General features: G+C 34.8%; 1 protein-coding gene across 1 annotated transcript; it reads right to left on the bottom strand.

The window, feature by feature from the left end:
• Nucleotides 1-6912: 6912 nt before the first annotated feature.
• Nucleotides 6913-22588, bottom strand: LOC115446651 (zinc/cadmium resistance protein). The gene is made up of 4 exons (XM_037446008.1): nt 22351-22588; nt 19330-19587; nt 10423-10598; nt 6913-7047 (listed from the first exon to the last, which is right to left on the bottom strand). The coding sequence occupies exons 1-4, from the start codon at nt 22571-22573 to the stop codon at nt 6931-6933; spliced, it is 774 nt and encodes a 257-aa protein (XP_037301905.1). The 5' UTR covers nt 22574-22588; the 3' UTR covers nt 6913-6930.
• Between the last annotated feature and the right edge of the window lie 869 nt (nt 22589-23457).

The following is a 23457-nucleotide window of genomic DNA, read 5'->3' as shown; positions in this document are numbered from 1 at the left end:
AAATGATCCTTATTGGTAGAGATGAACTTTAAGGGTATATTAGGAATAATTCGCAGATAATTATCTGCTTGTAATATCCGATGATTCGCTCATTCTGACAAAGACCATTTCACCCTTTAAACGCTACTGGCCAACGCTTAAGGAAGCCAGTGTGATTTGGAAGCTAGTGCATTAGTTCATTGACATTGATACTTACACACACTAGATACATTTGGGTATTTGCCAAAACAAATTTTATTTGTGAAGAGTTTTTCGAAAACAAACGTTCATACGTGCAAAACACAAATGTATGAATGTTGGTGCTGCGAAAATTCCGCTGTGCACATCAAGGTCCGTCCAAAAATATCATAATAAATAAACGTTTACCATTGTCATATTTGAATTGTTAATTCCTACGACATCTTTGCGAAATGAGCTCGCAAATGCTACAGTTCCTTTGTCTACTGCTTCCGGATTTAAGATTCGAGAATCTGTTACTCATATGTAATTGTAAATTAATTTCAAGTCTCGTCCCTCGATTGCGATACTGATAACGTCGCGACAGTTTGAACACGTTTTCGCGATAACGTTCTTATAGTTGTAACCGCAGCGCATTCTACTTGAGGCCCTCTTTGATGTGCCTACGATGGAGTACCATTGTGGTATTAAGATTATATACGTTCTTATTAAATCTAGGTTTATCGCTTGAAGTTAATACGTATTTTTAGACACAATGAATTTACAACATTGCCAAACTTTTTCATCAAAAACACTGCTCAAAATTATCAATTTGAACTCCAAATTTTGTACGGCAAATGGGAATTTGCTTCAAGCACCGAAGATTACCGCAACTGGAGATGCACATTGATTCTTGAACACATAATTTGTACCCTAAACGAGCCACCCTCTATATAAAATCTCCACAAAACCTGCAAGCAACGCTGGCTATAACCGCAGGGAAATTGACGTGAGGCTGTATTATAGAATATAGCGTTAGACCGCTGCACCTTAATTGAACTCCAAGAGACAGACTCCCACTGCAGCAAACTTCAGGTGATCAATATTATCCGATCAAGTTTAACAACATTAACATAATGCAATGTTATACTGATCAATTTCATGCTTCGATGTATTCATGATTGGTATGAGGCATGTGCGCCTCCAATATTAGTTTTAGCGAGGTGCATCTGCACCTGCGCACTATACTATATAATATCATTAAGTTCTTTTTTCAAATATAAATCGCGCGCGTTTTGATAATGCTTTATCATAAAAACACCTCTGTGGTCGATAGTTGCTATTGTTGCTGAATTATTCAGTGACTTATACTTTTTGGGATATATTTCTGTGCACCTACTTGGAGCCCCTTCTGGCACCCATAGTGGGAAGGAAAGTGTGGGCATCCTTATTTTGTGAAGGTGTATTTTTAGATTTAATAGCTTAAAGGTATGTTTCATCAAACATTATCAGTGTGACAAATTAATAAAAGGAAAAAGATGCCTCTATCAAGTACAAGTCTAAAAATAGCAAGGGAAAAACAACCCTATCCCTATCGCGGAAACCAAAACGACCTACAAAACGTGTATCGATTATAAAAATAGAAAACATGTTACGTAACGCGCTACAATTTGTATGCAATAGATTTTTATGAATAGTTGGCAACGACACATCTGTATAAATATACTTACAATCTATATCAATAAATATCTTTGTTTTGTTGTCACCGGTAATTGTTAAATAAAGATCAGTTGTTGCACGCGATCTCGTTCTTACTTCTATAACTTCTGATACATTTATAGAACAAGTTCTTGGTGGTAAGAAGGTATCTATACTAATATTAAAAGAGGAAAAGTTTGTTTGTTTGTAGATTTATAGGGTCTAATGAAAACTTATAAACCGATTTTGAAATTTCTTTCACTAATAAGAAGCTATATTACTCTTAAGAGCTGTAGACTTTTTATTCCAACAAAATAAAAAGCGGTATTTTAATACCGGTTTTTTTTTTACACAAACAGGTCCGCGGGCAAAAGCTAGTCTTGTATAAATATGAGTCCATCTGAATAAGTATCAAGACCTTTCTATTTCTAGTCTCTACTATCATCAGGCCCTATTATGTCGCGTTTAAACATTGCAGCCAGGACATTGCATTAGTCATCTACATTTACTAACGTCTCGCGATGACACAGTGACAGACAGATGACACAGTTATACGACTCCCCCTAAACAGTAAATCAGATGATAATAGATTTTAAGCCATATAGCTCACAGTAATTACACCACTTAAATCTTTTGAGGTTTCTATTCGTAGCAGATATACAATCATCAAATTGTTTTCTAAACTCTGATATCCTTGCGAGCCTATCGTCGTGTCCTACATTCGCATTGTTCACAAACAGAGATTTGTCCTTATCTGTGTTTGCACTTAAACGTTTGGTATTGGCTGGCCAACGAACGTGTTTGTTGATTCGCGAACGCCGCAAAAACCGCAGCTGCACCGGGCAAACAATTCGCTACTACCGACTACTTCGTCTTATTATTTCGAATGCCTGGACTGGGCCAGCGAGGCGGGCTGAGACCTTAGTCTTAACCATCTCAGTAGTAAGGGAGACAGTAGGACAGTATTTATAATTCAGAGCTATATTGTTTTAGTGTTTTATCGAATCTCATGTCTAGACAACTTAGATTGAACATTTCTCACGCAAATTAGCGAAATTCTAATTGATTCTCATGTGCTGTAGAATTGGTGTTAAGTGTCAAATTCATATTCAAGCAGCCACAATCAGTTACTCTGGGTAATTTGATATAATGAATCTTCAGCGCAGTCTACGTCTCACAGCTTTTACATTTCTATCAACTTTCAAAACCAATTCAAAAAATAAATATGAACTCTCTATCTATTGTTGCTTGCGACAACTCTCCATTACTTAATAGCTTCTATCTAGACATAGCAAGTTACTCGTCTATTGCAACCGCACCACAATGTTATCGCGGTAAAGATTTGCTTCCTTTTCACCTTACAATCAACTGCGTTGCGCTCGCGACGTGACAAGGGCGTTTGTCGCTTTGTTTATGCATTCTTGTTTATCTATATCCTTCTTAATCGACGTATCTACATTCACGTTTGGTTTTGGGGTGCGTTCTTCGGGTGGACTTAAGCAGAAAATGTTTAAATAATATTTAATAAATTACTAATTATGAGCCTAGATTTAGAAAGCATAATGAAGTAATTGGAAATATTAAACTTGATTTGAACCACGCCCTCACTTTACGAATATAATAATATGCTTAAATTCCACGTAAAACTAAAAACAATAACTTTAGATCCATTAACCCACAAAGCTCCACAAAGTTTGAAAATCAATCAATATTTTTTGCATAAAACTACGAGGCTATTACATGATTAAAATTTTCACAAACAAAAATGTTTCCATCGTTAAACAATATTATTAATTGCAGTTTAGGAAATATTATATCATGTTGATTTTAATATCTACCTAATATACGAAATCCCTCTCAGTAGTAGAATATAAGTATATAATACAAGGCTGATCTTATTATTATTATGTTGTATCTTTCCTGCGGAAATCACGGCAAGGCCGGTCCTTTTGGAAGGCTTGCGTGGGGACATGGATCCAACACGTAGAGGCCCCTTTAAGATACATTACTCTAAGTGGGGTTTATACACCTTATTTATTTATTATTATTATTATTATACGAAATCTATATAAATATTAATATTTTAAACATATTTAAATATGTTTCAAAATATACGGAAAAACATTAATACAAATGTTTTTAATTTATGCCTAAATGACATCACGTTGTTTCGACGAAAATACATAATTTCATTGCTAACGACTTTTTAGAATTATACATATACATATTTTTAGAATTACATATTCATTGTTACTGACCTATTCAAAATTACTTAATAATAATTACTTAATAATAATATTAATAAACGTTGCATGTCTACTTACAAGGTGGACAGGTGATCTAATAAAGGTCCAAAGAACTCGCTGTACGTAGGGCGCTTCTAACAGGTCGGTCTGGAATATTTGAGGGCAGGCCTAGGTCTAGGAGTGGATATTCTATGGCTGATAATAAATACGATAAATAAACTATTGGTCTCACTTAATATTTACTATAGAACAGTGTGCAAAAAACACGACATGACTCCGTGTCGCTTTATTGGTATTGGTTGAGAGGCTAACAGCAGTTTTCAATAAACGATCCCAATGTCAATCTTCAATCCGATTCCAAGTATGAACCAATCAAAATAACCCATTTGTAAGCGTGTCAAAAAATCTTTGTTCTGATTGGTCCATTTTTGAGATAGATCGAAGAAAGCGATTGCGATCGTATATTGAAAATAGCGGTAACACGTGACTTACGCATTGGTCTCTCGATCAATCACAAACATCGACTTACGAGTCGCGTTTTTTGGAACATTTTAAAAGGCAGACCTTTGAACTCTTTGAACATCGACAGTACTTCCAAAGTAACATTGTCTTATAACGTAGGTACGATGATTAAAAATCTGTTAAGAAGCGGTGATAGCGTAGCCTAGGTTTAGAGAACCTAGGGAGTGGAACAGACTGCCGAGACGATTGTCCGCAGGTTCAAAACCCAAGGCACATACCTCTGACTATCCTAAAAGTTATGTATGTGTTGTTTATCAATTATCGTTCGCTTTAATGGTAAAGGATTACATCGCGAGGGTTTGCATCTGCACACCTGAGAAGTTCTCTATAAAAATTTCGAGGGTATGTAAAGTCTGCATTCTGCGTCTGCGTTGTGGACTAATCTCTCTGAGTATCAGAGGAAGCCCGTGCCCAGAAGTATAATATAGGGCTAATATTTTTATATTATTCTTTATTACAATTCGTTAACACGCGGTTAGCGTAATAAATATAAATCTGACTGTAGTTTAGTTTTAAGCCGATACGTATTACAGATACCAGGTTGTTAGCCTTATAATTTTCAAGATATAAATTTTCCTTCAACACCTACAATGCGCAAAGCAAATTAACGATTCGATATAACGATAACGGTAACGATTGACTCGATTGCGCCGTTAAAAGCTAACAAACTAACATTCCTTATTACATAGCCATTAGATACCGTATATTTATTTAGAGTTTCATATCGTTGTTGGATACGCTGAACACTTAAATAAATAATAACACTTTACTATATATATTTGACGTACATGCATATATAAGTTCACGCTTTTATCAATAAGGGTTAGGCAGACGTGTACCCACATTTTTCCTGAAATCCGTCCCATGGTTTGATATATGGCGAACCACTGCCAGATTTGTCAATAGGCCGTGGCATACAGGCGGCATAGTTGAAATCAGTGATTTTTTCCCCCGCAAAATAGGCACCTGCACGAAGAACATGCATAGCTGCGCTGAGAGGCCTACACTTTAGGAAAGTACATAAATATTCAGCACTATGGCTATCCTATTGCATTATTATAATATCAGCCATGTATTATATACTATAGTACTGCTGGGCACGGGTCTCCTATACTAATGAGAGGGATTAGGCCTCAGTCCAACACGCTGGCCTAGTGCGGATTGGTAGATTTCACACACCCTCAAAATTCCTATAGACAACTTCTCAGGTATGCAAGTTTCCTTACGATGTTTTCTTTCACCGTTAAAGGATGCGATAATTCGCACAAAATACACATATAATTTTAGATAAGTCAGAGATGTGTGCCCTTGCATTTTGAACTTGCGGAAATTCGTCTTGGCAATCCGTTCCACTACCAACTAGGCTATTGTCACTTTTTCTTTCATACTATTGCATGTCGGGCGCAAATTGAGATGTATACAAAACAAATTCTGCAAGAACGCGTCACATTTTTTTCCCTTGTTTAATCACGTTACCCAGTTACAAATTAGACCCGTGCAGATAATAAATATCATACTAGATCTGTAGCGTACTGAGATAAAATATGTATCGAGCCAGGACCCTCCTGCATCTCAGCAAGTTAATCAACCACATGGTCATCAAGTGTTCGACTTCCTGACTAACTAATGGCACCGTCAGGTCGACTTTTTACAAACTTAAGGTCGACCTCGTTTGTAGTATTAGTTATAATAAAATCGATTCGGGGTCAAGGACGAATTTAATTGATCATTAGGTTTTTTATTGAGAAAATTAATAATTTACGTAATTTATTAAAAAAAACTGACTGCTTTGATGGCGTAGTTGTACCTCACAACTGAGTGCTGTGGTCTCGGGTGAGATCCCTAGGCAGAGTGATATTGGGTTTTTCTAATCAGTATCAACTCCTCCCCCCTTCCTTACCACTTCGGGGATAAATGCGTGATGTTGTTGTGTATTAAAAACTAGAAGAACATATTATACATATCCAAGTCGATAAGTTCAGTTTCAGTGAGCTAACTCAACTCATTGTTATTGTCATTCATGTTAGTTCTACCGGCACCTTTATAATAATTGTCATTGTCAAGTACACTACGATATATCTTTTATTTCTATTACTTGTTTATTCTTGTTAAAATAATAAACATTTATTATAGTATATTGTATCTTTCCTGCGGGAAATCATAGTATAAAGGCCGGTTCTTTTGGAAGGCTTGCGCGGGGACATGGATCCAACACGTAGAGGCTTCCTTAAGATATGTTACTGTAATTGGGATGTATGCAACTTAGTGGCGAAAGGTGTTTTTTTCCCGAAAAGGTACCCGACACAATATATAGTACAGAATAAGTACCTTATATGCATGAATGCGCCCTGCAACTCGTACTGATCATAATTAGATGTTGCATAAATTTTACATTAAGTCGGTAGGAATCGGATTATATGGAGCTTTACCACTGATGCACCTTACGAATACTCTGTACTTATGGAGGGTAAATACAGGCAAACACAGCGCTTGCAAGGTTATTATTATTATTTGTAGTTAACTGTACTCACCTAATATGCGCACTGGCTATAATCCTGTCTCCAGCGAGCTGCCACACGTGGAACTCGTGGACCGCGAGCACCCCGTCCACTTTCTCCAACAGCCGCCTTTGTATCGCGTCCACCTGGACAAATACATGCGTCCAGTAACTATAAGGGTTGTCGAAGATTTAAAATCAATTTAAACTTTATCTGTTTATTTACTAGATCCAAAGTTGAGTTTTTAAATACCTGAATGAAAAGTATTAGTATGGCTTAAAATGTATAGTGTGGGGACACACACTTGCACGGCTACACAAGTGTGCGTACGTAGTTGTGTGAGAACGCGTCACGTGATATACAAGCGATATACGCCTTTATTAACATAGTACGTCTACTTATTTATCACTACTACCCTCTCATTTGATTATAAGGTACCGTGAAGCTTTCACACACAAATTTGTCATCTTTGGTTTAATTTAAGTCAATAATCCTCAAGCTAGAGCTATCACTCCTATAACATCATGCTCTACATAGAGCACCCTCTAGACCATGTCATTGCGCGGTACGACGTGCGGGTAATCCGTCTCGATTTGCAGAAATGATATCGCAAACAAAGTAAACCTATAACAAATGCAGGAACAACTACTGTAAATAGAGTGTTTAAGAAAATAATTATTGCTTATCAATGACGTCATTATGTTAGCAATTTCCACGTTTCCGTTTTGGTGCATGGCGATAGAAGATTTCGTACAAAAAAAATATAAGCGATTATTCTCAAGTATTTAAATTCTAAACAATTTATCAATTATTCAGTTTATAATCCTTATAGTACCCGTTACCTCTATACTTTCTGGTAACTCGTTAAAATGGATTACTAAAAAAACAAAGTTCTACCCAATTTTATTGACTGACTGATTTTTTAATTCAGACAATACGTGGGAGGAAATAAGATTTCCTATCCTGTACCATCTATGACGAAGATGTTCACAATGATTCACGTTAAGTCACAAATATGATGCAACGTTTGCGCGTAAGCCTGTTGCGTCAACACCACACAGGGAGGGAATGGAGATAATTCCGTTAGCAACCTTTATCAGTTTACCAAAAGTATTATAGCAAAAACTACAAAACAAAGACGTTTTGAACAAAAAGTATTTTTATCTTCTATACTAACTGTGCCCGACAATTCGTCTCCATGGACTTAAGACTAGAATTTGTGGGGCAATAATAGTGTAATAAATACTAACGACCGATATTAATATACGTTCGCAAACTTAATCTTCGTTTCGATTTCCAGAATGACCGAATTAAAATAAGTCATTTGTTTCCATGTGAAAAAATGTGTTCCGGTTTGCAGTACAATATAGCCAGAGTAAATACTGGACATTATAAGACTTAGCATCTCATCTCTCAGGATGGCGAGCGCAGTGGGATACCAAACAATACTTTGTTATTCAAGGTGTATCTACTGTTTATGGGCAATCGTATCGCTGTCCATCAGATGAACGGTAAGACCGTCTCGTAATTCAAAATATTCAAACAAAAACTTTATTCTAATTGGTCTATTCTCACGATCGATCGAAATAGAGCGAATGAGACCGTTTATTGACATCAGCTGTTACTATTTAACACTTTATATTTTTCTATTGCTTTTTCAATCCAATGAGGCATTTTGTCATTCGAGTGCAAACATAAAAGCTCAACGAATTTATTATACGTATGTATTACCTTTGTAAAATGTATGTAGACGCATAAATTTATTTATCATACGCAAGCCGGTGCAAAAAGATCAAGTCAATATTGACATCACACTGTTATCAAACAAAACGCTTCTTACACGAGTAAAAGTTGTTTGACACGAAACGTGTGTAAACAGTTCTTTATGACGTAATACCTTTCATTAATTTATAGATAAAAATGTTTCCATGTACTATAAATACACGAATGGCACTAATATAACAGAAATTACATCTTAGAATATTATTATTACTAGGTGGTCGGTACAAAGCTATAATTTAAGCGATATATGTCACAAAACTCTAACAATGTAACATCATGTTTACAGATAATAAATCATTTGAATTTGTAACACATTTTACAATACATAAAATGCGTACAAGCGTGACGTCAGAACACATATAACATGCATTTTGCCGCCAAATTAAAATGAATACTTTGCATGGGTAAACAAACTTAGTTACTAATCGCCGCAGTTCCATTAAAATTGTTGAATTATCATATTTTTATTATGCAGCTGTATGTAAGGGGAATGCTCCCGAAAGAATTCGAGTGTGACCGGCGACCGCTTTCCCCAAGTCAGCTGTTTTTAATAACGTTATATTGCGTAATGCGTTATCTATATTAATATATATAAAGCTGAAGAGTATTCGAGCGCGCTAATCTTAGCAACAACTAAACTGATTTTTTTCCACTTATAGTAAGCTACTTTCCTGAGTGTTTTAGGCTACTTTTTTCCCGGAACAACTTAACAATGCGGGCAGAGCTGCAGGCAAAAGCTAGTTTCAAATACAATGATAAAATAATATTATATTTATTTTATATAGAGCTGTTTACAATAAATGATAGGTTTTTTTTAGATCCATCGTGAAAATGTACCAATCACGTAAAGGTATTTTTTTGGTTTATTCTCGGATCGGATCGAAGATTAAGATCGTTTGTAGAAATCGACCGATCGTAAGTATTTATCCTTCCAAAGATAATACGACGTTCTTTTGTTATTATTCAAATAACTGTCTTTGTTTTCGTGACGTTGTGAATTACACCCTGCATAATACTCTTAGCGTCTATTTCATCATGTCTTAAGTGCTACTCGTCAAGTATAAGACAGATAAATACAAAAGTCACGTTGTCACCTGCAACCCAGTATAAACGGTATCGAAATGAATACTATCTATATATTACTTGTCTAATACGTTAATTGTCGGATAAAATTAACTCGAACATTGCGTAATAGGCTCTTAAAGTAGGGATGCCATACGTGCCGATTTGTAGACTAACAATGATTAGTAAGATAGTGAATAATATACAATATACGATGGACTATTCAGTATTTATTCAGTAGACGAAAAGGCTTTAGGATTTTTCCACGGTCATACTCTTAATTATGGCGAGTCTAAAATGTCCCAGTTTGACATCAAAATAAGGCAACCCTACCTTAGAGTTGTAATTTTATCTATATGTTATTTGTATGATAATGCTGTGCATACCTTTAATATTCATATGTATCAGATTTGTATTATTATTTATTGTTTGTGAGATTTAGATGCATGTGCCACTGGTGTGTTATTAATTGAAGAAATATGAACGCAACCTCCTTGTTGTGTAATTTATTGTGACTGCATAGTTTGTTCTAAAAACAAAAAACTATACATTCTGTCTTCTTTCACGTTTCAACTCATGTATTTTTTCCTAATAAAAACTAACTCCGTTTATATACAATAATTTATTATTTTATCATTAATAAATAAACATAAATAGTCTATATAGAACTAACTCACCTGTATATGTGTTGGCACTGTTTGGAGTAGGATAAGCGAGGACTCTCTCAGCAGAGGCCAAACCGATGCGAGTATTAAGATCACCAGGACTATACTGAGCGCTGGGTCGATGTAGTATTTGTACTCCCAGTCGGTCAACCACACGACCAGCGCGGAACCGACCACTATAAGAGAACCTGTGACAAAATAACAATCATTTTAACATTACATATCGACGGTTGCAAGGTTAAATGACTTAAACGACATTTATTTCGAAATTTTTAAGTAGTTTAAAAAAAAATTGATAAAAGTGTTGATTTTATAATGATTTCTTATGTTTACGCGAATGTTAGACGCATCAGAGTGCCGACTTTAAATACATATATAATAATATAATAATAATATCAGCCCTGTATTATATACTGTCCCTTTGTTGGGCACCTCCTCTACTAGTGAGAGGGATTAGGCCTTAGTCCACCACGCTGGCCCAGCGCGGATTGGTAGACTTCACACACCCTCGAAAATTCCTGTAGAGAATTTCTCAGGTATGCAGGTTTCCTCACGATGTTTTTCCTTCACCGTTAAAGCAAGCGATAATTCACAAAGAATACACACATCATTTTTTAGACTTTAAATATGTATGAAATTAATTGTGTCGCAAAAAAAACGCTTAAGACAATTAGCGTTTCAACTGTCGATATGATATTAGGTCTGATTCCTTTTTGACTAGTTTCTGCTAGGTCTCTCTGTTTATGTACCGTTTTCCGCGATGTTTATTTCTACCGTCAAGCGTCTTGTGCTGATTTAAATAACATTATTCGATTTAATTACTGGGCTTATGAGACTTATTATCTAATGAATGCATGTCTAAGGCGTCGAGGACAGTGTAGGGCCGCGGAGTGCTTAGTAATTCGAAATTCTAGGTGGTAAATAAAGGTTGTTTATGTTCGTGACGCTTACCACTAGACGAGCGACTTACTCGTCTCGTTATTTCTTAGTATAAAAAATATATATCTCTAATAGGCGTTTATCGATAATTATTTGTTAGCCATGCCACGGAATGCTGCGCAACATAAAACATAATATTGAATTATGGTGTAAAATATCGAGTGAAAGTACGAGAGTGGACGACAAATGTGCGGTTACGTAAATATATGAAATTGTTTAGCTATAGACATTTCCTGTTTCCTCAATTATTCTCTTACATTTTCTGTGTAATGCTTTTTATTAATGAACTAAAATTTCACTCGGCTCCAGCCGTGTAAGCCTACTTTTTGAATCAAATAACTAAATAACACTAAAGAGTCTTTAACCAGATTTAGTCCTGACCAACAGACAACAAATTAAAATAAGCGTTATACTATCTGATCTTAGGATAAAGTCTTTATTGTAAATAAAAAGATGGGCGTTGCACTTTTATTGATATTTGTAATCCGCTACATAAACAAATTAGTTCAAATTTAGAAAATTTAATTAATGTTCTTTTTTCGCGGTTCTCTTTAAAAATGTTCACAGAGGTACAATTAGTGTCCAAATAGTTAAATGACTTTTCGTCATATGTCAAAATGAATAGTTTACCGCCACACTATGACAAATATTTATTTTACAAAATAACTTAATTCTTGTTCATTAAATATTATTATAATATTGACACCAAATTAAAGTGTGGTTATTTTTGCTAATACAAAAAATATCGAGTATATTGAACCCAGGTTCTAAGTCACAAGTCATTTGGTAACAGTTACTAACGTCACGGATTAAGAAGCTTGAGTTTCGAGAAGCCCTTAGATATCGCTTACTGCCAGGAAAATCGTACAAGTGGAAAAATCGACGCAGCTTTTAGGCAAAATGTTTGGGAAAACTAGAACCATTTATGAAATAATTATTTTGTTGCTTTAATCAAGGTAAGTCGACTTTTTAGGCTGGCATAAGCTTACAAAGACTGGGTTATGAGGTTGAAACCCAGGAAGAACATTTCATGTGAATTTTTCCAACACGATTTCTCTAGGATTGGAACCTTTAGACAGTTTTTAAGTCAAGCAGGTAACTTCTCTGTAAATGTATGTTGTGCTGACCCCATATTGGGTGGGATAAAGAAGGTGCAAGGAAGAGAGAAATTGCATAGAAAATAGTCGCAAATAGCATTAGCACCGACAAGGAAAAAACACCGAAAAAAAATCAAATAGATAAACGCGAATTATGTTCGCGCTTTTTATAATATGACCTGAAAAAACAAGTCTGTCTACTATATAGACATTGGCACATTTTAGATAAAAATAAACTAAGTCACTAGAGACAATTCTGTGTGCAAGATGATTAGTATGTTTAGTGTTTACATCTATTTTCAAGGTAGATTGATTCGAAAACATCGAATTGTCCAAAGACAATAGTAAATTGCGTTATTCTACTGACCGAATTGTAACTAATCAACAATAAGCGATGTTTTGCAATAACACAGGTGGGTAATCAGAAAATTCCAATTAGCCTTGACAAGGGAAATACATAGATAATTATCCGAGAATATCACAGGTTGAGCCCATCGATAATTGCCTGTACGAATGATAAGATCCCTATTATTATGTGGCACAAGGTTACAAATAGTTCGCGTTGTTCCAAACGTAAAAAATAATGTCAATGACACGACGGCAAATGTGTTAAACTATATACAGAGTGGTCTATTTAATCGGTACAGGAGAATTCGTTCTTAGTGTGTTTGTTCTTTAAAAAATAATATCGACACGGTTTTATTTTGCTAAGCTTTATAGTTACGATCGATAATAACGTAAATTCAATTGAGAATCAGTGAGCAGTAAATGTATTCTGTTTAACGCCTAGTTTGTATTGTTATTATTGTGCCGGCTGAATTAATCACTCTGTATATTGTTTGAATTAGCCGCGCCGCGTCGTGGCGGTATGTTAGTCGCGCGTTAGATAGACCATTGTCGATTTGTGGGAGTTTTGAAATTGTGTCGAAGTAATTTTTCACGGCTTGATAAAATACAAAACAGTAGCTCTAATATCCGTTGCTGTCACTGTTCCCAATTTTGCTTTGCATGTTAACGCATAAAAGTTATTTTGCGTAGATCGGACAGTCAACAGATGAAAAAAAAAAATTGTTTTATTGTAACATGTAAGTAGATATTGTAACTTGGTTTTTAGATGCCCTACACCTCAGTCCTTCATGTGACCATGAAGGCTACAAAGTCTTCGAAACGCCGGGATATTATAATATAAAAAACCGCGATAAAATTCTAAAAATAGTTTTATATCAATGTCTAACAGTCGTGTAAACATAAGATATCATTATGGGTAAAAGAGCAAAAAATACGAACAACAGCCATTTTGGACTAATCCTATGCATACATTTTGAGGTGTAGAACGCTCCATTGACCATGGTCTGCTAAAAAGTATTCGACTGAAGACAAGATCCAATATTAAGCGCATAGTATTTTGCAGAATACTGGCTACCAGATATCCATCACCTGCGACATTTGATTTAACATAAACCGTTTCTACACGTACGCGATAGCATTTTAAATCATCAACTAACAAAACAGCGGGAGAGCTGCCGAAATCCCGTTAAGCGCATATCAAACGACTGCCGTGCAAACACAAAAGATAAAAACAACATTCGAACATTCAAAAATAAGCGTGAACGAATAAGATACGATTACTTATGCATGAGTAGAGTTATAAGTCTGGTATTATGAGCATTTATAAATATAAAATACGCAACGTTAGAAAAACAAGATTTGAATACATTCATGAATGAACATGTTATGCAATATCTACTATGGTTTCTTTTTTATTTATACTAAAAAACACATTTTTGGGGCTGTGCTCTTGCGGTAACTGACGGTTTCTTTTTCTTAATTTTTATAGAATTATTTGCAGGCCGCATATGAGTATATTAGTTCCTATATATTGTTCCGGATTCCCTTTGGGAAAATTTCACCATTCGCCACTGGCATGTATGGGTCATCGACTGAAGGATCCCGAGTTGATCTTCGAGGTCAGTTAAAACTTTCAAGGCGTTTTAATTTACACGGGATTATATATCTGAGAGAAAGTTTAAGGGAAACGATTTTCACTTGAGCGGTACCAGTACCCAGAGCTAGTAATTAACAATGAAGAAAACTAAATAATGACATCATAAGCTCTTGTCAAGTGTTCACGTTTCGATTTTAACCATTAAATTGAATTCTTAATGAGTATATCAAATTCGGTAAACTCAAAGCGAGATTACATTCGCGTAATTAATTACGTGACAAATTAATCAGTTTACCCGACCTTACTGTTTTCTCAAAAGTCGGCAATGCATCTGCAATTGCTTTGAGTCATGTTCAGAGGCAAAGTTAATCAGTAAGTACCAGAAGATTAATTTGCTCATTTGCGGACACGCTGTATAACCTTATGTATATCGCTTGTGTTTATACTACTTAGGACAATTTTTTCAATCGTCAGATAACATTTATCCACCATATAAATTATACTGATTGAATGTAATTCAGATAAATTGGCAAGTTAATATTTTGATTCCTCTCTGTTGTACTTTATCCTACGAATAAAGTTTATCTGATTATCTGCCCTTATACATATCGATTGTTGAAAAGGCTAATTGACGTAAGCGATATTTTTTTTCGAAAAAAATTATTTAACGTAAAAAAATCATAAAAACGTGGTGATCTTATATATGTATGAAACTTAGTGCCACAAATGTAGCTTAAGTGAATTAGCCTTGCAACCGTAGATATATTAAGTAATCCTTATGGCAACTCTATAGTTTCTAAAATACTTATTACATTAATACAAATAACACTTAAAGGCTAGGGTTTATAAAAAAAAAATGAAACCGTGAAAAGTGAAAACCCTGGTGTAAGCGGGCGTACGAAGCGACAAGCTCATAAAATTACGTCCAAACTCCTCAAATAAAAATTTAAAAAAAACTTGAATATGTCATCTGTCTGACTGTATTTCACTGCTACATTAAAAACAAAACTAAATAATATAATATGCACAAGGAACGTGTTGCGCCGACCCCAGTTTGGAGTGGTATAAGGGAGAGATAATTATGAACATTTAATGCATTTATTTTGTCGTGAAACATTAAGCTTTTACTTGACGGTTAATTCTGAATAAACATTTACACGAAAATTGAAACCATAAAAAATAGGTTATAAATAAAAAAATAAAGCCGAACGAAAAAAATCGGAAACAAAGATAATATTAATTTAATGGCCAATAAATAAGGCTTTACGTGCTTAAGCCTCAAGTTCGTTTATCTTGTTCATAACGTAACAATAAGTTTTACAAAAAATGGAAAAACCCGTTGAATTTTCGAGGCTTAAGTCTAGGACAGAGGTAATACAGAGATGATAAGATATAGACTTAAGCCTATGCTTTACTTTTAATTAAAAATATGTTGCATACATTAAGTATGATTATTTTAATTTATAATTTCGTTTTGTTAAAGGACAGTTCCCTGCTATGGGATTTTTAGGCATATCTATATTTAAACCTACTTTTGATTATTGTCACATCTATACAATTTATCTATTCTGTGCTACTATGAGATATATTACAACAAAGTTTTAAAAAAATCAAAACTCGTGGGCTCGGCAGACGGCCTATAACAGAGCGCCTTCTACGTAGACAGCATTTGAAATACAAGTTAATTAAAAACAAATTCATATAAACCTTATCCATAACATTATATTACTAGTTGACCCGACAGACGTTGTCCCGTCTTAACTATGAATTTGCAGCGCGCATTCTGTCAATCGCTGAGTTATTTCAAACAATTGACAATTATATAAAATTAATATTTTCGTTAAGTTTTCTAATTTTCCGCGCAATTGTTTGAATTTTTCTTTCATAAGAACCTTCTACTGACAATAATTAATACAACAACAAAAATTAGCGAAAATGTTCCATCCGTTCACGCGTGATGCGATGACCAAGGAAATAGAGATTCATTTTTATATTATAACGTTGCGATGACTAAAAGATTATCCAAATCGTTCAAGCCAAAAGTGATGATATGGGCTACTTTGTATTCCGAAAAATTCTACGAAGGTGGAAGGGACCGTATATGCGAGTTCAACTTTATACTTCTACGCTTTATTGAGATAAAGCTACTTAACAGACGTACAGACGGACAACAAAATTATCCTTTAAGGGTTCCTTTTGTAGTAGGTAATGCTAAAAATATCAATAAACATTAAATAATTCTTTCAACTTGATGAAACAATATTTTATGCTTATTTATTTTGGATGGTATTTTCGTAATTTCCGTCTACACAACGTAGACAGTAAACAAATTATGTTTGTACTGAATTTTGTCGATTCATATTTACGTAGAATTTTGCCGTAAAGAAGATATATTGACAACGTCTTTATGTAGTTATATTTAGTGTTCTATGTTTACAAATAATGTGATATTTTCATAAACAAAGTATTTCATGTGCCACATTTATTAATGTCTACATTTCCGTATATGACTAACAGCTGGAACTAAATTATCAATACAGAAACATGTAGACTTAAAATGCAAATAAAAACTTTAACGTAATACATAAATAGTTCATTTTTGCACGTCGTCCAGCATTCCGTGTTCTTTTAAGTAAGAGACGAATCGAAAATATATTCGAAACAATAAAAATACGTTAACGAAACATCCAGTTCTCGGTAAAAATGAATTTGCTTAATATTTCCCCGCATTAAGGGCGAATTTTGCACGCAATCCAATACAAACAATATTCTGAAACTGGAACGAGCCTGTCATTTTGATGGTTTATCGCATTTGCAGATACAACTTGGAAGTAAATACGTTTTGTCATGCAAACTTCGGGAGCATTGAAATCTGTTTTATTGTCTATAAAGGAATTATAATCATTCGATATTGGTTTATTATTGTGACTGATTTTAAATGCATCGTGAGCTATATAGGTGATATCTCAGTGATACCGCGGTTTGATATACAGTGTCATTTTGACATCGCGTTACTAAATTAAACCACATACTTATCTACTTGGAAATAACACTTTACAATAGGTTACTTAAGCCGTAGATGTAAGATAAAAAATGTAAGTTTCAAACAAAATAAATAATAATAAAAAATATTTTTCATTTTACGCGCCCTATAGCCACTATTAATACTCTAAGAGAATTAATTCGTCGCAGCGGCAACATCATACTTTTAGTCATAAATACACCCATGCATATGCCACATTCGCATTAAACTACAAAATGTTCAAAAAATCAGAAAACTAAAACCAGGATTTTTGGCGAAAATATTCGTTATTAATAGATGATTTTAGCACAATGTAGCAAAGGTGAAACGAGTATGTGGTTTCATTTGGTAACGCAAAGTCAAAATGAGCCTGTCTTTGCTGGTGGTAGGATATGACTCGTATCCGCCGGGATAGCGACCTCCGTACCCAAATTATAACCAGCTGGCTCACATAATTGTGTCGCTTTTTGGGATCAGCCTGTGTATATGAGATGTAGACAGTCCGGCAAAAATGTATTAACTGACGATGTATAATCTTTCCCGTCAGTCCTCCACGTCATTTGTATTTTATTATTCATAAGAAATGTATTATAATGATTAAATAACAAACTATCGCGTCATCACTTCTACACTGATCAATGGAAGTCCCAAGGTTACTTCGAAATTAGTCAGAGCCCGCTGAATCAGCAATTTCCTTATCGAAAGTATATCGTCAATGTCAAGGTGACTGGGCAACGGCGAATTGTGTCCAAGGCTCATGATCAACATTGGCTTTGAAAGATAGTAGGAGTTGTGAGAGAATGAAAGGGTTATACACTCGTAGAGAACTTTAAAATAATTTGTTACCTATTTTGTGAACATACAAATGAACTGCTTTAAACAAAGAAAAAAACAATTGTATTTTTTTTCTTTCTCTGTATCTTGTATTGTAGTTTATATCTTAAACTGATTTTGAAAAGAGCAACACCAGAGTTTCTTGCCCGTTCTTCTCTGGTAAGAACTCCTTTCCGAACTGGAGGCAGAGTTAATATTGACGGAATATAATTCATTTATAACATTTTCCAGGTTCAAATAAATGATTTCTTTTCTTTTTAATGCTTTGGAGGAAAACCGCACGCAGTAGGCACTTATATTATGAATTTATGAGCTAAAATTCCAAATGCATTTTTGTTACCGCTGCTTTTTGTTTAAGTTGATAGCTATGAGGATAATTAATTTGTTACCGTATTGTCACGTCCCAATAGTAAGCGTCATTTCTAACTTTCATTTAAGGTGAGTAGCTCCAGGTCCATTTTCATATTTTTTAATCTGGGTAACTAAGCAAGTATTGGCAAGTAATTTAAATTACGTCTAGTTAGTGATTAGTTCTCGCAGTTGAAAGAAAAACGTAAATAATTAATAATCATGGATATTTCGGCCTTTAAAATTTAATATGACGAAATTTTAAAGGCAGAAATATCCATGATTATTAATTATTTTTACATTTTTCTTCAACTGCGAGAACTAATCACTAACTAGACGTGAATTTAAATTCTTTACTTGCCAATACTTGTTTAGTTACCCAGATTAAAGCCGAAACAAAATGTATGAAAATGGACCTTGAGCTACCACCTTAAGCATTTGACTTAGTCACAAAAAATTAAACACAAAATATCTGTGAGCTACTAAGTAATATTTCAAATGAATTACACATTATAATTATTCAGATTTGGAGCGAAATATTGATACAAATTTTAAGGTAGTAGGATTTTAAAGTTGACCTTTCGACTCCGAAAACCTACATCAATATTATAATTAAGGTGAGATTTTGGGCAATTGAACGCAAATTTAACGGTAAATATGGTAGGATTTTGATTTTGCCCTTTCAACATCCGCATCAAAATTAGTATTAAGTCGCAAACAAATCAAACACTTACCCAAAGCATCAGACAAGACGTGCAGGAACACTCCCTTCATATTCATGTGTCCTGGATCGTTGTTCGCCCTGCATGGCGTCTGCTTGTTATTATTCTGTACTTTGCTGACTTTAGGCGGGACCATTTCGTCTGTTTCCTCCGTGTCCGTCGCGTTGTGGCCTAGTGCCATGTCAGCATTACTGTTCACGATCTCAGTGAGGTGCCTCACGTTGGATGGTGGTGGAACACCTCCGTGCGAATGTCCGTGCCCGCTGTGTTCTAACGAAAACAGTTTAGGCATTTAGATTCGATTATTAGATGATAAATGGATTATAGGGTGGTAGGTTTCTCATATGTGAGAGTCCGCGTTGGTAGGTACCACTGCAATGTCTATTTCTACCGCCAAGCAGTGTGTAGTCACTGTTGTGCTTCGGTTTGAAGGGCATTGTAGCCAGTGTAATTACTGGACATAATAAGACTTAACATCTAATGGATACAAAACAATATATAATACTTTGTAATTTAAGGTGTTGTATGGTGTTTTTGCTGTTTATGGGCTGTGGTATTGCTTACCAATAGGGGAACGACAAGCTCGTCTCATCATTCAAAGCAATAAATAAATTATATAGAATTGAAGTATAATGCCTGTATGCATTTATATTATACTACTTTTTTTAACTGACTGAACGGGACGGGCCAATTGCTCGTCTGATAGACTGCCACGACTACCCAATAACAGAAGCAACACCATCTCAGAAGCTTTGTATAACATCGGACTACCTTCACCGTCCTAAGACATAAGACGCAACGATGTCTTGAAATATCTACTAAGCATTTACTAATTAGTATGCCATAAAAGACAGTGCCGTGAAAAGAGAGACCAGAGCTTCTGAACCAGCCCACAAACCCAACCATTTTTTTTAATAATTATTACATACTTAATATTATATATTATACACATTTATTTTAGGTGCCTCGATAACAGAAAAATCGTTATAGTGATTAAAGACATCGACAAAGTATATCAAGACTTTAAGTACTTAATAAGTGTATTATAAACGCAATTAAAATAAGTAAGATAGCTTCAAATAATTAGATTTACATCATAATGGATTATATTATATCAAAGGCTTAAAACATATTTAAGATTAACCGCTCGGCAACGAGCGAAGGCGCAGCGGTACGGATATTGGGAAAAACAATTGAGTATTTGATGATTTTTTTTTATTTACTTTTATCAACACGTTTGTTGTGAAGTCATTACTACGTTTGCGTAAATTACACATATACCAGTTTTACAACACTCTAAAATGCTAAACGTAATTATATAATTCTGAATGAGATGTAAACAAATAAACATAAACAGGTTTTATAAAGCAAAATAACGATGAAATTATTTCTAGAAATATACTGACTATAGATAAATACCAATTTCATCAGCTTTTAGCAGGATACACTGATATCCTTCCGCCCTATCATTACCAACGATTGAATTTTTATTCAGGTTCCGGAACAGCAATTGCGAACCTTACCACCTAATAATAAGGCTCAACTTGAATGCATTTGAGAGCTCTCGTTATGACTCCTCATCCTGGTGTCTATACTCGAGGTAGACAATCGCATTTTTCATGGCAGTATTTACTCTTATATAAACTACTACTACTACAACTACTCCTCTATATATCGCCTCACAGAAGACAAATGGGCAAATAGTTCCTTCTTAGAAAGTGATCAACTTTTGAAGAAAACCAGTCTCTTCCATGAATTTAATTTACTAAAATAACCACTGCATTATCATTGGCATAATCCGGAATGCCAGAATGTAATACAAGAAATTTCCAACTTAACTGGACGTGTACGGGAGGAGAGGTCACAACTATGTGACCTTAAGACAAGAAAAAAATATTTGCTAGCAAAAAACTTGTTTGATTTCTGATGAAATTTATCACGCTGTTGTATAAGGCGGATATATAGTCGTAATTAGCTGTGAGTACGTTTTTGTGTAGCAGAACTTAGACTAGTTGGGTCACAAGGTTATAGTACCATAATCCTTGAACATTTACAATGTCCAAGAATTTATCAGGGAGATTCTGACATTTAAATCAAGAATGGGAAATAAAAAGGCTAGGGTAGTTATTGAGCCTCTTGCAATATGCTTTCTCCGAAATTGAATGTGCATTCGATGTGGCAATAAGCGCCTGCTTATTTTTTTTTTTTTTTTTTTCATCTTTAATTGAAGGATTGAGGATTTTATTTTCATCCCATGACGTAGAAAGGGGCCTCCCTTTCTACGTCATGGGATGAAAATAAAATCCACAAATATAAGCACTTTATATCCTTTGAATCTTACGCGATTTTATGTTAATGATTATTACTATAATGAAAATAACTATGGGGAAATCCCAACACATGTACATGACGCGCACGTTAGGCATACCGCTATATGAATCATGAATATTAACACAAACGAACAGCGCCAACAACATCCTGCTACGGTAAGTGGGAAAGATTGGTTCGCCTCCCCAACCGGCACCCACGATATACTACATACAAGCGAGCTCATGCCAGAATCTCTGATGGGATAGGTAGAGCTGCAAGTAATACAATATATGTAATACTCCAAGTTATAGCATATGCATAGGCTAGAAGTACATCCTGTAATAAGGAGACCCTATCGCCACGCCAGGCACAGATCGAAAGCAGAAAAACTTACGAGTTACTATTATTGGTAATAATTCATACTCGTATTTTTCTTGTTGATCGACGTTACAGTTGTACTGATAAACTCTTTGTTCACAGCCTAAGTATGCTACCACTAGGTCTATAAAAACTTGAAGAATTACGATAAACTAGACCAAAGGAATTTGTAAAACAAGGAAACGTATTAAAGAATATGTACGTATATATTTATGGCAAGTTTGAACTGCTCATAAATGTGTAGTATGTATTAATAGTTGTAAATAAACGACATAATTTTTAGTAAGGGTTCTAGCGTCACTTGCATCAACCAGACTACCATAATATATATCTATAGATCCTTACCATGAAACAGGAACAGTCCACAGATGTTGAGCAGTAACCCAAGGGTGCCGACGGCGACCAGCAACCTCGCATCGTGTATCATCTCGATCTCTATGAACCGCTTGACCGCCTCCACCGTGATGCTGAAGCACAGCGCCACCAGGAACACAGCATTCACCAACGCGCCGAGCACTTCGGCACGCGCCCAGCCGAACGTGTTCTTCGACCATTTCTTTGGTGACATCTACGAGAATTGATTTTGTTAGAATTTAAAATTGGAACATGAAAATTGCTCCAGGGGATTAGTTGCGTTTCGTATGTTTTAGTTATTAGAGCTTTCTTATAGTAGACATTTACGAGAATTGGTTTTGTTAGTTATTTAAAATTGGAAATTGAAAATTGCTCCAGACAATTAGTTGGGTATTGTATGATTTAGTTACTAGATCTTTCTTGTAGTAGAGCCAGAAATGGCATATAACAACTAAGATCAACAAGTAACTCTGCTATGTTTATAGACATTTATTTTCTCAAAGATTACAAAAAATCACTTGTAGAGAAAATACAAAAATTGAAATAAAATATTTAAACCGGCTTAGCTAGTTATAAGATGGTATTCTAAGGTGTCTAAGGTTCAACGGCAACGTCTGTGTGTTATTTGTTTATTAATTTCAATGTTTTATTAACGAAAAATCCTTCAAGATATGGCTTTTCAATAGTTTTTTGAAAGTACAAATAGATTTAGTATCTTTTATGTTATTTGGCAATTTATTATATACCTGTGCTGCCTCAAATAAAATGCTGTTCTTTCCGTAATTTGTTCTTGGAAAAGTTAAGTAGACATTATTTCCCTGTCTTGTACGTTTGTGTCTGTCTGTTACGACTACAAAGAAAAGATTTTTTTCCGCCCAAATATTCTTTTCAATGTAATTAATCAGTGAAAATCATATAGCTATTGGCAGAGAGACTAATAATATTTTGTTTCACTTCTCTGGTGGGGAATAATCATCGACCAGGTCAGAGTGCTTTCTTACAACACATCCGCCAGTATAGCTCTTGCAACCCATAATCTACTTTTAAAAAACTCGGCTTATCTCTATTAATACCTAAATTGTTTTTCATACGTAATGC

Source organism: Manduca sexta, unplaced genomic scaffold (assembly GCF_014839805.1).
Source record: "Manduca sexta isolate Smith_Timp_Sample1 unplaced genomic scaffold, JHU_Msex_v1.0 HiC_scaffold_2439, whole genome shotgun sequence".
NCBI classification, from domain to species: Eukaryota; Metazoa; Arthropoda; class Insecta; order Lepidoptera; family Sphingidae; genus Manduca; species Manduca sexta.
Note: the sequence above shows the minus strand (reverse complement) of the source record. Positions and strands in the feature narration are given on the sequence as shown.